The sequence below is a fragment of the Haplochromis burtoni genome, unplaced genomic scaffold, assembly GCF_018398535.1.
Source record: "Haplochromis burtoni strain Fernald_Lab_line unplaced genomic scaffold, NCSU_Asbu1 Contig_52, whole genome shotgun sequence".
Taxonomy (NCBI): domain Eukaryota; kingdom Metazoa; phylum Chordata; class Actinopteri; order Cichliformes; family Cichlidae; genus Haplochromis; species Haplochromis burtoni.
In genome coordinates, this window is record NW_024582413.1 from 2556417 (window position 1) to 2574113 (window position 17697).

At 40.2% G+C, this 17697-nt stretch overlaps 1 protein-coding gene across 1 annotated transcript in view; it reads right to left on the reverse strand.

Moving 5' to 3' along the window:
- Window positions 1-801: 801 nt before the first annotated feature.
- cacng2a (calcium channel, voltage-dependent, gamma subunit 2a) overlaps window positions 802-17697 on the reverse strand; it is a 95430-nt gene continuing 78534 nt past the window's right edge. Inside the window, exons 3-4 of the mRNA XM_005921747.3 lie at window positions 6441-6581; window positions 802-1645 (exon numbers count right to left, since the gene is read on the reverse strand). Of these exons, the coding sequence (XP_005921809.1) occupies window positions 1110-1645; window positions 6441-6581 (677 nt within the window). The 3' untranslated portion in view covers window positions 802-1109. The remainder of the gene's footprint in view (window positions 1646-6440; window positions 6582-17697) is intronic.

Below are 17697 nucleotides of genomic sequence, written 5' to 3' on the forward strand. Positions count from 1 at the left end.
AGATTTGCTGTAATTTTATAGCATGCATTTAATTTCTGAAATTGTGAGTCACTTAGCTTCTCTTGTACTATTTCATATTTAACTTGTTTTTATTTTTGTGTTTGGCATCCTCTTCTTTTCCTTGCCCTCTGCTCCTTCCTTTCTTATTTAGCAGAAGTCGTGTTTGGAGTCTTCACTTTGTGTGACCTTTAACCCCCTTTTGTTGGCTCTTTCTGTTAAGGGGTTTCGACTCTCGCGTTACGACCCCCCCCATATAAAAAAAGAAAGTGAACAGGGACTGAGAAAAAGACGAGAAGGTTCTATTAAAAGATATTATTCTACTGTCTGCGTCTGCCTGTGGTGGCTGCTGTACTGCTGCTACCTGAAGGACCATCTCTTGTTCTCGACCTTCGAATGAAAGGATACTAAAAGAGTCTTTTCTCATATTAACAACAGCACTTGGTTTAGTTAACTCGATTTTTTTTTGTGTATGTGTGTGTGTTTTTTCTCTTTTTTTGCTTCGGTAAAGTCTGTATCTCTTGATTATTAACGTAATAATTTATTTATAAAAGTAATACATATATATATGTATATATAGTACCTTTGTTAGAGATTACAGATTGGGGTAATTCTTACTGAATCCCAAGCTGTAACAATTCACAGTTTTAATGCAAAAAAAATGAACAAATCAGTCAGTAAATAAAAGAGGTGGCAGGTTGGCTGAGGGGGGAGCTTGACCTGTTGCTCCAACCAAACTTGTGGGGCAATACTGTCAAACCAAAGGGCAATGAAATGATGAAACCAATTCTTTGTCTCATAAATGCCCACCCCCTCCCACCCTCCCTGTCAGCGCCCCGAACCTCACAAACAAATCCTGCTCAAAAATACCTGACAGAGCTCACTTCCTTGGGACATCCTGTCCCACTCTCAGTCCTCTGCCATTCAATCCAGGAACACAGCAGACTTGTTGAAACTCTCTCAACAATGGTAATGGAAAAGTCATGCAGCTGAACAAAAAGAACAAATGTCTATAAACATGGAAATCCATCTTCTCCTGGGGCGTTCTCCACCCACAGGGGTTTCCGTGTCTCCTGGTCTCCGCCGTGCTGGCCTGGCCTGTGTCCACTCTCTCATACAGGCGTGGTGCGGCGGTTCGCTGTGTTGGTGTGGCTCGAGTCTTTCAAGTCCTTCTGGATGCAGTTGTGGACTTGCAGGAAGTTGTGGTCCCTCTCAGAGTTGTAGGTGGCGGTTGGTGTGCCGGAGGATTTGAGGGTGTCCCGGGGAAGCGTGTACATGGAGATCTCTGTGGATGGCAGCGCGCTGAAGCCCTTGAGGCCCACCGGCGAGGTGTCGCGAGAATGTGACGGGTCTGTGGAGCGGGAGGAGGAGCGCGAGCGGCGTCTGTAGCGGTAGCGGTAGCTGGGGATCCGTGTTATGGCCGAGCCTTGGAGGTAGTCGGCCGCGCGCGCCCCTATTCGCAGCTGTCGATGGCGGTCGATGAACATGTGCACGGCCAAGACGCCCACCATCTCAGCCATGATGAAGGAGAGGGCACCGAAGTAGAAAGACCAGCCGTAAGAGTAGCTGTTCTTCTTCGAGTCACTTTTTGAAGGGTCTCCTGCGTTGGCTGATATGTACACAATGATCCCGATGATGTTGCTCAGGCCTTACGTGTTGGGAGATGTAAGATGGGCACAAAATAAGGGAAGAATTGTCGATTTATTGGGAGAAAAAGATAGAGGAAAAAAGACAAAGAGAAAACAAGACACAAAGTATCAGTCAAGATGAACTCAAGCCTTTAATCCTGGTAACTTACCATTCAGGCTCACACCAAATATGTTTAGAGTGCTGATTCAGGCACTGTACACAGTCTGCTAATCCTGTCCAACTCCTCATCCAACACGGCTGATGTTACAGTCTTAATCTTTGCCCTTTCTGTGGCAAAAAAGGACATTTATGTCTTGTCTAGATTGAAATAAAGCATATATTCTGTGTCTGAACATATATCCAAATATATGATCTCTTTATATATATTTATGTCTTCATTTATATATCTTACTTTGCCTTTTTAGTTTAGTCAGACACACAGAAATGTTTGACATGGTATTTCTGGGAAGATGGATTGTAGGGAAAGTGTGTCAGGGACACCATATTTTTAGAGATGAGTCCCAACGGGTGGTTTTTAGCCTAGCAACAGGACCAAGAGAAATGAAAGGAAGGGAAGAGAAGAAGTGACTTGTAGCTGCAGTGACAGACGTGACCAGCAGCCCGAGAGTTTTCAGCATGGCCTTTTGAATTCATGGTGTAGAACATTAAGTTTTAAAAAAGTACTTTATAGCAAATACTGAGAGGAAAAACACCAACATTGTGTCTGTGCAGTAAAAATTAGGGTGCATCTGCATCTGAGATTTTGTTACCTTTACACAGAGCCAAGCAAGCAGCTTCCCTCATTTACACTCTATGGGAACATATTCACTTGATCTCATTTTGAAGTACACTGTAAACCCAAAGAATTTAGCAGAACTTGTTGATGAACTTAAATGTTTCAGTTTATCAGAACTCTACTATTTTGTGTACATTTCACATTTACCCTTTTCACTAAAATAAAAGTAAAATGTTTAATAATTACATTGAAAAATATTTAGTAACTAGAACTTAAAGTTTTCATTCATATCTGCCATGAGAACAAGTTGACATTACCTAAAAGGAATGAGTGAAACACAGTCACATTTGTTGTTCACTTTTGTGATCTTTTTTAATTACACAAAACTCAGAGATCTGGACACTGAAAACTCAAACACATGTCACACAAACTGTACAAAAACCAATTGTGTACTTCAAAATTTAAAAGCACATTTCTTCAGTTCAACAGTATTTTCTTGGCCTCCACTGATGACACACTGCACTGTTAATATTCAAAAATATCAAATGCTAAAGACATATGTCTTTTTCAAATAGCAGATGTGACTAATTACACTGTAAACTGATGAAATGCTACATTTTTAAATGCTTATGTACAACCATCCTGGTTCTGTTAATTTACAACCTGCTTTGTTAACATTCATATTCAAAATAATGACCATCAGAAATGTCTTGAAGTTCAGTTATTGCAACAAAAATAATAAAATAAAACAACAAAAACAATACTGTGCTCTGAGACGGTGATGCACACTTTTGGGGAACAGTTTACCAGATTACAGGTTTCTCGCAAGGAATACAGTGTTGTTCAGTCCCTTGGTAATAGTTGTAGTAGTAGGTGTAGTGCACAGATCACTCCAAACATGACTAAGAAGTTCATCAGCAGTTCTTGGGAGACCTCCACAAAGTCACTCTGAAGGACTTTCACAGTCTGGTAATGAAGTGGGTTTTTGTCAAAGATTACTATAACGAGGGCCGCTGAATCATCTCAGATATGGCTCATTTGATTCGTCCTGAATGAATCAGAGAATGTGATCACAAACTAATTCTCTAATTCACAGGACTATTGTATGACAGATCACCTCTCCAGTTAATCATCATAATCATCTTCATCAGAAAAGTGGTTTATACTTGTTGTGACGCAGGAGATTCTGCAAATCTTTATAATACTTTAAGTCTTTAAGCACCATCCAGGAACCTTTGTTGTGTCGGAGTTATGTTCAAAAGCCATGTATTATTTTAGCTACAACTCTGCATTTTGTAGTTGTTTTGAGAACAAACTACACGTGGGTAGGTAAAAACAGATGATCTGTGTTCTAGACTGTAATCTGTTCTGAGTCCACTGAACCCCAGTGACAAATAAAGAGGAAAAGCTGAGATGGTCTGGGTGTGTGCAGAGGAGGAATATTGGATATAGTGGACAGATGATGTTGAAGGTTGAGCTGTAAGGCTGGAGAAAAGAAAGAGGAAAGCAAAAAATTAAAGCAAAGTGAATTCAAGAATAGAATTCAAAGTCTCACTTTGAGGTTCATTTCAAATCTCTTTTCATTATTAACATTTTACATTTCAGCCAAAACTTTTGCTGTCTTACCTGTACTAGGATACTTCTATTTGAAAAAAGTAATTGATTGAATAAGATGGCCGTTAGGTTTGGCGTGGAACGTGTTGGGCATGCTCTGTTTGAACCCCTTTGAAGGTTGGTGCTTTGAGTACACCTACATCGGAAAAAAAGTGCAAGTTATGACCTTTGCTATGGTGAGAACAAGAACCTATGCCTCTCATCAAATTGAGTGAAGTAGCTAACACATTTGGATTCTGGTAATATTAGATGTTGTTGAAAGACACTGAAACGAGATTTCTGACTTTGAAAAGGCTGAAGTAACATATCCCCCCCTAAAAAGTTTAGCCATCTCTCTACATCAGGGGTGTCCAAGTCCAGGCCTCAAGGGCCGGTGTCCTGCAGGTTTTAGATATCACCCTGTGTCAACACACCTGAATCACATAACTAGTTCATTACCAGGCCTCTGGAGAACTTCAAGACATGTTGAGGAGCTCATTTAGCCATTTAAATCAGCTGGACACGTCTAAAACCTGCAGGACACCGGCCCTTGAGGCCTGGAGTTGGACACCCCTGCTCTACATGGTCATATCACGAAAGGTTAACTTCTCTTTGCTTTTACCAGCTTATGTTACTTTTTCTCCAGTTCTGAAATTTTCATTAATTCCGTCCCCTTAAGTTTGAAAGACTTCATCATAATGTTTATATAGGACAGAGAGCATTGTATCAAAAAAGGACAAAACAAAAATCAAATACCTCAGAATAACACATTGTCTATAGTAAAAATGTAGCAGTCTGTCTCAGCTACCATGGTGAACTCATCTTATTAGCTGTTAGCTTATTAACTGTTAGCTAATGGTGTCACTGAATGAGAATTGCTTTGCTGACATTTCACTAAAATGGGTTGGAAAAAAGTGAAATCTAAAGAAAAGTAGAATACTTACTGTGATACAAACATTGGTGGTTCAATGAGTCTTCAGTCCCACCCACTCACATTTTAAAATCAAACTACTGCAGACACAAGGGCGGACCTCCATATTTGACAGGAAATTACAGCATTAGTGGAGTCTTTATTAGTACAAAACAAACCTAGATAAAAAGGTCAGGTTATTGTTTTTAAAGCTTGCAGTTGATGCAGATTTTTATAATGGCCTAATAACGGCACTGCACTAAATGAATAATTTTCAATTGTTTTTTAAATGTTTAAAATGTTTATGAAATGTTCCAAAAAGAAATAAAAGCGACAAAAAAAAGAGCAAAAAAACCCCCCAAAAAACAAAACAAAACAAAACCCCAAACAAAAACAATTTGTTAAACTTTGTGGATAATGTTAGTGAAAGAACCTGTGAGCAACTAATAAAAGACAAGGACACTTTAATTCTCGGTCCCTGTTCACTCATTGTCTTTTCCCAGAATCTGAATCAACCCAGCTGCTATAGCAGACTGAAAACAAATTTCTTTTATATTTGTTGTTCAAACTGACACCAGGAATCAAAACCTTCCAAAGATGTCGGCCATATAATTTAAATAAATTAGTAAAAGTAGCAAGCACTTAATAGCCAAAATAGTTGAAGTTGATCCAAAACAATAAATTATGAACTAATTCAAATGTAAGAAAATTTTAGATGAACATAAGCTATTTGAGTTAGTAGGACTGTTTTTAAAAAATTAAGTTGACATTTTCTTAATGTATTTAATTACTTTGAACATTTGGTTTACAGTGTAGATGTAGTCTAACCTCCAGCTTCCAACTGTTTAATGTTTATCCCTTCTTTAAGCAGATAATCGTAACAGATTATGAATAATGCCTGCTGGTTTCAACTGTTATGTGGCATTTAAGGTAAAGTAACCATCAGTTTGCAAAAGCAAAGACAATATGTTTGATTGATTTCTTGTATTGTATCAAAATAGTGAATTTGTTGCTCAGTAAAAGCAATTTTACGTGCGTTGTACTTGTCTGCTTTGTAATTAGAGCACATATGCTTGTACCCAAACTAAATGTACATTTCATCTACATGTCAGTGCATTCTGATGTTATTTATTTGCTTTGGGGTGAAAAGATGCCATGTTTTTCATGAAACAGATGAATGATGAATTCAAAAATGGGGTTATAAATACAGAGGGTTGACTGATACATTGGGCTGATACTGCCATATCAAACACAGTACTTAAATATATGTTGTCCAGTAAATGCCAGTGCGAATACTTTATGACAGAACATAACATAGAAAAAGAGCAGTGCATTAGTTAGCACTATTGCCTCAAAGAAACCCCTGGGTTCTTATGTACCACCTTTCTGTGTTTGCATTGGTTTCTCCAAGTTAACTAAACATACATATCAAAGGCATGCATGCTAAGTTAACTGATTCTAAATTGGCCTGCTTGACTGTGAGTGCGAATGATTGTCTGCAGCCAGTTCAAAATTAGTGCAGATGGTTTGACAAATTCTCAAGCTTTTGTTTCATTTTGCGGGTGTTTGACTGACCTGCAGACACAAAGAAGATCCCTGCGCTGAGGATGATGTTGTGGCGTGACTTGTAGAACTCACTGGCAGCTATACACAGGCCTCCCATGAAGAGCAGGATGACGCTGAGGATGGGGAAGATGCTGGAGGCTCGCACCGCACCTGGAAATCAGTGGAAGACGGGAGAGGGAAAAAATTGGGGAGAGGGAGGCCAATGGAGAATGGGATGTGATTTGGTGTACACACAGAGGGAGGACAGCCAAAAGGGCAAAAAAGAAAGTGGGGGAAATGGCAGGGATGAGCATAAATCAGAGGGAGCGACAAACAAAGACAGAAAAGCATATTAAGATCCATTTCAGCATCTGGTCCTTGTTTGTGAGCACATCCTAATCAACACCCCAGCAGGCCTGTGAAAGACTCCATCAACACTGTCTAGTGAGTGTGTATCCCCACAGTGAGCCTGTTACCCAACCTTATGTAATCACACTGCTTGACTCTACCTCTCTCTTCCTTTGCACACTTCTCCACACATCACAGAGCAAACCGGTTGCTTCATGTGAAAGGCGGTCCACAAAAGCGCTACGAGACTCTGGCATGTATATGAGCCAGGCCGCAGTGCAGAGGGATACAGCCTCTGTCTTTGAAACAAAACAGTGTCCTTGCAGCTAATCATCATGAGGAAAAAAAATGGAAACGGGATAAGATGTTACTTTTGAGGTCAAACCAGGGTCATAAAAGAGCTGCACTGCACCCTGGGGTGTCAGGTAAAATTAGAGTTTGAGAAGCACACAGTTTCTCTCTAACAGTCACCTCCTGCCATACTTTTGCCTCTCACACTTCAATTTCCCCCATCCCTCCCCCTCTCGCCTGTTTAACATGCACACTTAGACTTTCATCAGGGTGGTTAAATTTTCACCACTTCACCTCATCTCCCCACGTTGCTGCCGCCTCAGCACTTTTCTCAGCTTCTCCCCAAAGTGCTGACACGGGGCTGGGTGGCTCTGTGTGGAGCTTGGCCGCTTGCACCTCCATGGGGACCAGCTGGAGGTCCCAGCGGCCCTTCTGCCTGCCTACCCGCCGCCATTCATCACTTCCCTCCTCACTTGATCTCTATCCTGGATCCGTTTTTCTCCTTCCCGCTGAGCACCGTGAGACTTCTTGGCTGATTGCTGGCTCAGTGGGAAATTTACCTTGTGCCCTCAGGTGGGCTGGTTGGCATCAGCTAACAGCTGCAATGCCAGTGGTGGCCACAGCTGGCAGGGCATTCACCCTCCACTGGGCTCTCACTGGTAACTACAGCAAGATAGGTGACTGCTGAGGCTCTGCAAAGTGTATGCGATGGATGCAGTCATAATAAAAAGTGAATAACAATTAGAATAGAGTTGGCTGCTTGATTTCTTGATCTCACTCAAGACTATCTTCATCAATTTACTCCAAGCAGCAAACTCTACAGCTGATAAATGAAGGCAGCATCAATTTGTCAAAAACTGCAGCTCTGGTATTCAAAAGGGATGTATCTTTGTTTTGATGAAGGCAATTCCAGTACATTATTTGTATGTCACTTTGCACTAATTAGCAGGTATCTGTGTCTGTGCATTGCAACCATACACTCTATGGGTGCAGCAATCTTTCTACTCTTGGCTGATAAGTTATCCCTTCACCCTCTTATCCCAATATAATTATATCTAACTCTGAAAGGAAAAAGAGATGCGAGTGTCTAAAACTAATAGGTGATAATATAATAGCTATGTCTATCTTTGTGATAATGCCCTGGGGTGTTTTCTGACATTCAGACCTGAAAACATTGATAAATTCAGTCATGAATTCTTCTAAAGTTTTATAGGCAAAGATGACAAAAACCCACAAAGTTTTGATATGACACTTGTGACAAAACTAAAATACAGTAAGTCTGTTGGTAAGTAAAAAGGCATGTATTTAAAAACATATATCTCATATCATCCACAATAATACAGAGCTTCAGTTTGAATAGCTCTTATAGAAGCTCAACAACTTGGAAATTCACTAAGGGCAAAACAGAAGTTCTTGTCAAATTGTAACCATGCTGTGATTAGTCTCTTAGTTAAATTGGCTGAATAAACTGATATAGGCCATAACTCCTCAGACTGAAAAGTGAAGGCCAGTGAGGAAGTGCCTTAAAGCTGCATTATTTCTAATAGCCAGCAGAGGGCGACTCCTGTGAGTGCAGAAAAAATGTTTGTTTGAAATCTAAGGGGAAAAACAATCACTGGTTAACTTAATCTATGACTTTAGCAGACAATTTCCTGATAAGGTCACAGTTTCAACTGTTAGTCTCAAGTTATAGTCAACACAACATAATGTTGATTTTGTGAATAATGGGCCCAACTAAGGCCAAAAAGTATGATAAAGTTTAAAGATGGAACAACTATTGACAAGTTGCTGGATTAAAACAGTACACTGTCTCTTAGTTTCTCACTCATATCCACCCTTTTCCCTTTCAAAACACCAAGGTGGTAATGGCAAAGCTAAGCTTGAGGACGCATTGGTTACATCAGCCAAAAATCAAGAATTGAGGTCTTGTTTAGCATAAAGCTGAGATATGGACAAACACAAGAAAGATAACATGGTGCTGATAGTCTGTTGAGACCATGACAAATGGTTTTGGTCTAATTCCCTCCTGTATCTCTAAACCAACTGAAACGCACACTGAGCTCAGTGCATGGTTGGCAGCAGCAGTGCCGGAGTGGGCTACACTGCATAAGCAGTGGTGCAGAAAGTGAAGTGAGCACACAGAGGTTTGGATAGGACATGCATCCTTTCTCTGACATTGGCAACTAAGATTTTCAGCATATAAGGTGTGGAAAGGGTATAGCCAGGTAATGAGGACCTAACCACAAACTAACAACAAGTGATGATTGCGTGACAATTAGATAATACGAAAAATCATCAGCAACAACATTTCAGGATATGTCTTCATCAGGTTTTCACATAAAAAGGCTGTTAAAGTGGCAAAAAGCAGGTAGGGAGCAGGTGAGAAAATAATAAAAATACTTACATTATAGATCCACATCCCACTGACAGCGCACAGGAGGAGGCACATTGTTCACAGGTTTCATAGACTGAACATTCAGCTTTGGTGTGAAAGGTACCATTGTATGAAAATAGCACCTATTTGGATAACAGCCTATGACTGTATTTTTGGATGTTATGTAAAGTGGTGTAACGGACAGCAGTGTCATCCAACACTGCTGGTCCAGAGCAGATATTTCAACATCTAGTGACCACACTGACCTGAAATTCAGTATGGTGATTTGTGCTCCCCCAGAGGATGAATGCTAATGATTTTTGGTGACCCCATGACCTTTCTGTTCCGGGCATTACGAGGCCAAAACAAAAACAAAGCGAAACCGCTCCTCATCCCTAGAGGATTCACACTTTCATGCATTATTTGATATTTTAAATTTTAATGAGTATATGACATTTGGTGGGTTTGTTAATAGATCCAAACATATATATATAGAATTAATTATAATGATCCCAGAGCTGACAAACAATTATTATTTTTTTATCTCCAAAACTGCCAACAGCCTGAAAAAAATTAAATAAAGTACGATGTTCATTCTGTTCTGCGCTGTACATGGATGAGACGACAGTTATCAAATAAATTACAATAAAAAAAACTGCTGCTTTTACATTTTACACAGAAAAATCTGTTCGAAAAATGCAGACTGGATTTGTTTAAATAATGTTTGTCTGAATGGCCATCTGGGACAATGAATGCAAGGCCCACACTGTCACACAAATGCTCTTTACTTTAGGATTTATGGATTCCCTTGTATATTTTTAAATGATGTAAGAATGCTCTGCCATACTTTTTATTTAGGATGTTACTATTTAAACAACTTGTAATGTACTTAAAAAAAAGAAATTATGAGATACTGCATGGAAACAAAAAACTGTTTGACTTTATTTTTTTTACCTTTTATATTGTAAAAACAATGCTGATAAATTCAATTACAAAAAATAAAAAATCCGATATATTCCATCCATCTATTTCCTGCTGCTCCAGATTTCGCGGGAAGCAGTCTAAGCAAACACAGAGACTTCTGAGGCGACACCGAGGTGTTCCTAAGACAGCTGAGAGATATAATCACTCCAGCATCTCCTGATTCTACCCTCTGGTCTCCTTCCAGAGGCAAACAGGCAAAACATAAAATCAGACCCTTCAATTTTAGTTAAAAATTCAAGTTAATCATCCAGCATACCAGAGACAAGCAAATGATTCTAAAACTAAACATCCCGCCATTAAAGTTACTTTCCATTTGTGGTGTCACATGGGTGCCAGAAATTACAGGAAGAACTCTTTTGGGCATTGAAATGAGAACAATTAAGTGGAAAAATCTACGGAGAGCTTCAATGAGGTGGTATTTGTTAAAATTTCTCTGCTATGAGCAACATGGATAGAAACGATTTAATATGTGAAACCTTAGTGCTTGATCTATAAAGGACCTAGAGAGCATTCATGTTTCTGACATTTCCTTTAAATTCATCCTAGCTGATCAAAACAAAAGACCTGGAGCACCTGGTTTTGGATAATAGGATGAAAATGACTGAGCTGAAGAGATTCACGGATCAGTAGCACCTTTATGAAACTGTTTCTGACCTGACATTGTAATGTCTCTGCTCCCTGTCCCACCCACATCCATCATGCCATCATTCAACATCACGATGTACTTATCGTTATATTTAACCTTGCCCGGCCACTGAGCTCCAATCTGTATGATGAAGAAGACTTTAATGCCGTTATTCGCCACCTTCCATTTTTCTTTCATGTGTCTGTCTCTGTCTGCTGCACACAGTCATCTCGCCATCTTTGTCACACAGCAAACGTCCCACATCTCATTTTTTCTTTGTCTTCCCCCCCATTTCTCTCTCTCTCTCACTTAATTTGCACTCAGTCAAAGCACAAGGCAGTTTGAGAGATAAAGTGTCATCTCGCCCTCCCCCCTCTCTCCCGCTTGTCTCCTTGCTCATCCACAGGGGATTGTGGGGTTTTGAGTAACCAGTGAGGGGGGATGATTAAATATTAAGTTGTCCTGAGAGTTGACCCCGCTCCTGTGTCCCGCTCTAAACGCACCACTCTTCCTAAATGCCTCCCCCTCACTCTCTGCCTCCCTCACCACCTCTCCCGTTAACCCCAAAAGTATTGACCTGGCCATTCACAGCACATTACCTGCGTGAGGGCACGGGGGCTCTTTTTCATCCATCAGCTTCATTTGCAGGGACAAAAGAGGGACAGAGGGCCAACCAAATTTATTGATTGTTGACAGTGGGGCTGTTTAACGGTGCGGGATCTCAAGGTGACACCAAAGTTGAGGAAACCTCAGAGAGGCTCAATTGCAGACAAACTTAGAGAGGAAAAGGAAGCCGATTTTGACTTTATTTCACTAATCAGCTGATACGCACATTGGTTAGCAACAAAATGTAACTGAGAATTTTGTCCATCTTAGTCCAGAACAACAGTCGACGGCTTTGATTCCTAAAGCTGCTGCTAAGCCTTTACAGATTGTATTTATTAATTTAAATGTCCATCAGTATTTGAATCTAAATGTGAAATTTAATTGCTACAAAATTAACAACTGAATAAATAAACAATTAGTGTTGACGAGCTTATTATGAACATGAAAATTCACGACTGATTGGGTACTCAAGCTGTGAAATTCAAGACATGAAACCCAGAAAGGAATGACTGGGTTATAAACAAGCATTCAGGCCCAAAGGCAATTGGTTAGATATCTAATATTAGATGTGCTTTTATTAATCCAAAAATAAATGCTTATAAAGATGTTATTTTATATATAGTAATGAAGCAACACCTTATGAACCCTTAAACAAGCAAACTAATCCTTTCAGTGTATAGTCAACAGCACAATAAGCATTAGCAAATGTAAGCAGACCCTTTATAAGCCTTTAATATTTGAGCCCTTCTTGTCTCTGCAGAACGAGTGCCTCAGGTATGAGAGCTTCTGTGAAATCCTGAAAGCAATGAAAGGGATGCTGTGTAGTTCCAAGACGAGAAGCTCCAACTCATTTGGATGGCTTCGAAGGTCAGCTGGCCTGCAGTGCCACTCCGGTCCTCTGCATCCCCTGTGCTAACATCCATGTTTAGCAGTGCACTGAAAAGTGCAGCGACCTTCAGAGTGACCTCCCAGCATGCAGTGAGCCTTCACTGGGATCAGGCTGCGCCAACATGCCCCTGGGTTTGGCTGACCACGCGCTATCTCAGAAAGAAAGGCTGAAGTCCCTGCAGATTTTTCATGCCAGGATGCACTCTGTTCTCCCGTGTAATACTGAGTGTGTCAGTGCTCACTTATCGTTTGTATGAAGCTCACATAGCTGTGTCTCCGAGCAGCTTGTTGCCTGCAGTGAGGACAGAGGATGGGAATTGTTGGATGAAGACTGGGCAAATAACTATGCCCCCAGGCAGTGAGGCTGCATGTCTGAGAGGCCACCTATTTAAAACCAGTCCTTTCTCAAACTACATTCTCAGGATTTCACATCTTCACTTTCCATCTTTATAGGATCAGCTGAGCCCCCGTCAGAGTTTTGGATCCTGCCTGGAGGGATGCTTAAGCAGAGAAGCATCCCCAGGGGGACGCAGGCAGAGAGACTGACAGGCTGACAGATACACGGGGAATAGTCACTGCTGTGGATGGGTGAGTGGTGAAAGGACAGGTCTATGATACGCCACCTCTTTGTCCTTCTTTTACACATTTACAATTAATGCATGCTGTCTCTGATATACATACACGATTTCTTACTGATTAGAAATTTGTATCTGCACAAACTGTTTTTTAAATAAATTTTAGTGGATTATTTAAACATGGCTTTAAATAGTTCCAGATAATGAAAGCCATCCATCCATCTATAGGCAAGAGGTGGGATACACCCTGGAAAGGTCATCACTCTGTCGCAGGGCTGACACACATCCATCCTTAATTAACAAATGAACCCATAAACAGTTAAACAAAAATTTAGTTACATAAATCTCACCAGTTTGAAAACTACTATCTTAAAGGCATGGCCTCAAATGACTTTATTCAGTTAGAGGATGAAATGAGGAACTGCACCAAGGCCAAGATAAATGACGATTGGAAGAATCTGTAAAGGTGCTGGATGACTGAGCGTGCATCAGGACAAGTAAAGGTACTGTTACAACGATGTAAAAATAAACAAACAAACACAAAAAGAAAGCAAATTAGGAACAAAAACATTGTTTAGACAGTTGAATTGTGCATGCATTCCCCCTTGTCAGTGATTGCACTGCAAATACTGATGCACTGTAATACTGTAAGTAGTCTAGGTCAGCACATTCAAACTGATTTTAGTTCATGGGCAGCATGCAGCCAAAGTTTTAGTGGGTAAGACCAGTGAAACTGTTGTACTGTAAGCTATGTACAACAAACAAAGAAACAAGCTTTGTTTTTCATCATAAGGAAGTATAGCTGCATGGAGAAAATGTTCAGATTTAATGAACAAATCTGACTGTCTATATTCAGTCAATCTGCTATTATTACCCCCCCCCCCAAAAAAAAAACAAAACAAAAACCCAACAATAAACAAAAACAAAAGACAGCTGTTGTCAATCAAATGAATGTGTCTGAATAGCAGGCACTGCATGTCTGTGACAGCAAGATGGCTGTAAAAGTGACAATTACTCACACCTCTGGCTCAGATGAAAAGATAGAACTTGGATCATGACATCATCACAAGTCATGATCCATAAACTACAAGTGCTTTTCTGGATGAAATTACTGTTAAAAAAAAGTCTTGATGCACACTTAATCATCCAGGTAAGGAAATCCTGAAAAGTTGATTCTGTTGATCAGGGCTTAGCGTTTTTACTGCAAAAAAGGAAAAGTTATTCTCTTCTGCACACCTGCCACATTAAACCCAGCCGTGTGCCAGTTCTGGCTTGCAGGCCGTGCATTTGACAATCCTGACCTTGGTGAATGAAGTTTAACTCTTTTACAGAAACCAAGAAAGGTTCATACAAAGGTCTGCTAGCTTTATATGACTGTTTGTGCACATTTAGTGATGCTTATGATCTACACAAATGCTATATCTTCACAGCAAATAGAAAAGGTCTCATTGATAATTATTATCAAGCAAAGTGGCTTAATTCTGACAGACAGCTGCTAAGAGAGGAGGGTAAAATGAGTGGCAAATCACTGCCAATCTCAACAATCCCATCCAAATGACAGCTTTAACCTCTGTGCTAATATGTAATGACGGCAGTGACCTTCGCGGTGCATTTTGTTTCTGAAGCCCTGACTTCAGAGCACATGAAAGGATACTCTCTGGAGTCCTGTGATTAGCACCGAGGTCACAGTTTTGATTTAGGTTGAGGTCACCGTCACAGAGAGTGGAGCATCTCGACTGTTTTATGTCGTGACATAAGTTTAGGAACTTTTCTGGTGATGAATGCTTCTTGCAGCTCTCACTTGCACTTACATTAAAAGCTGTATCATGGCTTTTACTATATTTGACTTTAGCTGTGCTGTCTGCTGATAATTTGGTTTGAGGAGGCTGAGTTTGATTTCCAGAAACTTCAGGATGGTAAACCTGTTTTTGATACATTTGGAAAGCTCTGTATGGCACCAGCACAGTACTTTACACTACCTCTCTGTTATACATCCATTTCTTATCTACATTTGATGATGCAGATGCCAGTTTAAAGTATAAATTGTTCTGTAAAGACCAATAAAATTAAAAGTCACTGCTTTTCTCAAACTTTAATTGATTTCTTCTCCTACTGCTTGGTGTCTGTTTGCCTTGTGATGATTGGCACTTTTCTATTTACCAACAATATGACTGTTTTTTTTCCTTCTTCTTCTGTCAGGAGCTGAAATGAGAAATGCCGCATAAGTTTACTTTCCCCAGATGGACTAAATCCCACCTACTGTGATTTTATTGAGCCGGAACACTGTATATCGCTGCTATTTGGTTTCTCTTATGACAACAGAAAAGTAGGCTAGCAAGGAAAGTATCATTACAGTGTAGTGATAATATATTATTTTTTAAGGCTTGAGTAACACTGTGTGCAGTTTTTTCTCTTTTTTCTTTCTCTGTGCAGACATCCTGGCTTCAGCATGATGGGAATTATGGAAGCGGGTTAGCCCCGCCCATCCCTGCCATCCTGCTATCATGCGTGCCAACCTGCTCGCAGAGACCCAGGGTGAGAGCGGATACTGTGTGTACTGTATTGATTGGCACGGCTGCAGCTCGGGCTGGCGTCCGAGCTCTAGCACTCTTCTGCACTGGCTGACAAACAACTTAATGAGACTCAACACCCATGCACACCCATGGCTGGGCTTCACCAGCAGCTGGTCCTGCTCATGTCACAGTGGTTCCACACTTGCAACCTTTGTCCAAAAGAAACCCAAAACTACTACCACTGAGGCCTCACAAAGCAAACTGAGAACATACAAGTCAGAGTTCTAGTCAGATTCCTATAAAACTGCAGTATATGTGTACCTTTTTTTTTTTTTTTTTTTTACCAAGACGTCTTATTCTTAAGAATTCTCCTATTCTAGTAAAATGAGACGTGTTATATTTGAAATTTCAGTGCTCAAGCCAAGGCTTCATCATGGAACTTTATAACCTAGCGGGTGATGTCCCATCTGGCTACATTCTGTCATACTGTCTACGGACTACATAAAAATATTCTGGGGAAAGAATGCAACATATTTTAAATTATATTTAAATCAACAGACACATACAGGGTATTTACCTTAAAATGTAAAATACCTCCAGGCAACTATTGTTGTGATTCGGTGCTATATAAATAAATCTGAATTAAACTGATAAAAAGATAAAATTAAACAAATCTTAAAAGTTCTCCTCTCTCAGCAAGTTGCTCTATAATTCCTGAGCAACTTGACTACCTGACATGTTGAGGGATGTCTGTAAAATGCTATTGAGTGCTCTGTATGTTCTGAAATGATGCTAAATGGTGATAAATTAGGCTAAACTAAAAGTACAAATGACTAAACTGCACTTTTTCATTATTTTTATCTCAGTAAAAACTCACATGGGAACATAAACTGTATCTTTTGCCTCAGCTTTTATATATTTTATATATATAACATAACATATATAAACGACTGTAGAGGAGCAAGCCTTCTCTGGTATTAACGTCAGGACAAACACTGTACATTGGGAACTTCATGGCATGGGTTTCTATAGCTGAGCAGTTTCTGTACATTTAGATGATCCAGTAGTTTTGTTCATATGCTGTATTGCATTGTATAACATATTCACGTGTCTAAACATGCACACTGTCCTCTTTACAAATGCATCTCCCTGCACCTTCTATCCCTCCCCCCTGTCTTCCCCCCTCTCTCTTTCATTGACAGGGCTGAGAGGAAATTAGCATTGGCTCTTAATCAGCCTCCCCCAGCCCTAAATGTGCTGATGTGCAGGATGGGGTCATGCTAATCAGGTGCCTCAGCTCCCAGGCACATTGACTTAATACTACAAACGCTTATTAATCCCCCTCCACATCTCTCCCCTCCTCTTCCTCAATACCGAGCCCTTGCACCGTCCTCGTCCTGGCCGTGAGGCTCCCCCCTCCTCATCTACCTCGCATCAATCACACACAAAAAATATACAGTGTAAAACGATGTGTGCACAGACAACAGAAATTAGCTTTGGTGGCTAAATATAAAATTTGAGAGAGTGCTTGCACAGCTTTCATCCTGTTTCTGAAAGCTTATCTGTCTTGACAACACGCGTCGCAGGCACAATGCAATTCAACTTGAAATGACTGAAAAATGGATGCAGGTTCTACTCACTGGCAATTGTAAAGTGGCACAAGAACATTAGAGTTATTCACAATTGATGCTGAAGACCCCTCTTATTTATGTATTGTTAATTTTTATTTATGTATGTTTTTTATTTAAGTCACTTTAAGCAAAACAACAAAAATTAACTACTTGTGACTGCATATTAGCAAACATTGGAAGTGAATGATGTCAAAAGGACCATGAAAATACCCAAAGTCTCACAGGACATTTTCGATACACCCTGAATAGGTTACCAGCCACCAGCAATAATATTTCACATATGGTCTACTTAGAATCACCAATTAACCTACCATGCTTGTCTTCGGACTGTGGGAGCAAGCGAGAATGCAGAGAGAACCCACGGAAGCACATGGAGAACATGCAATTCTAAACAGAAAGACCCCAGCTGGCCGACAGATTTCAAGCAAAAGCCACAGCTTGTGTTAGCAGAA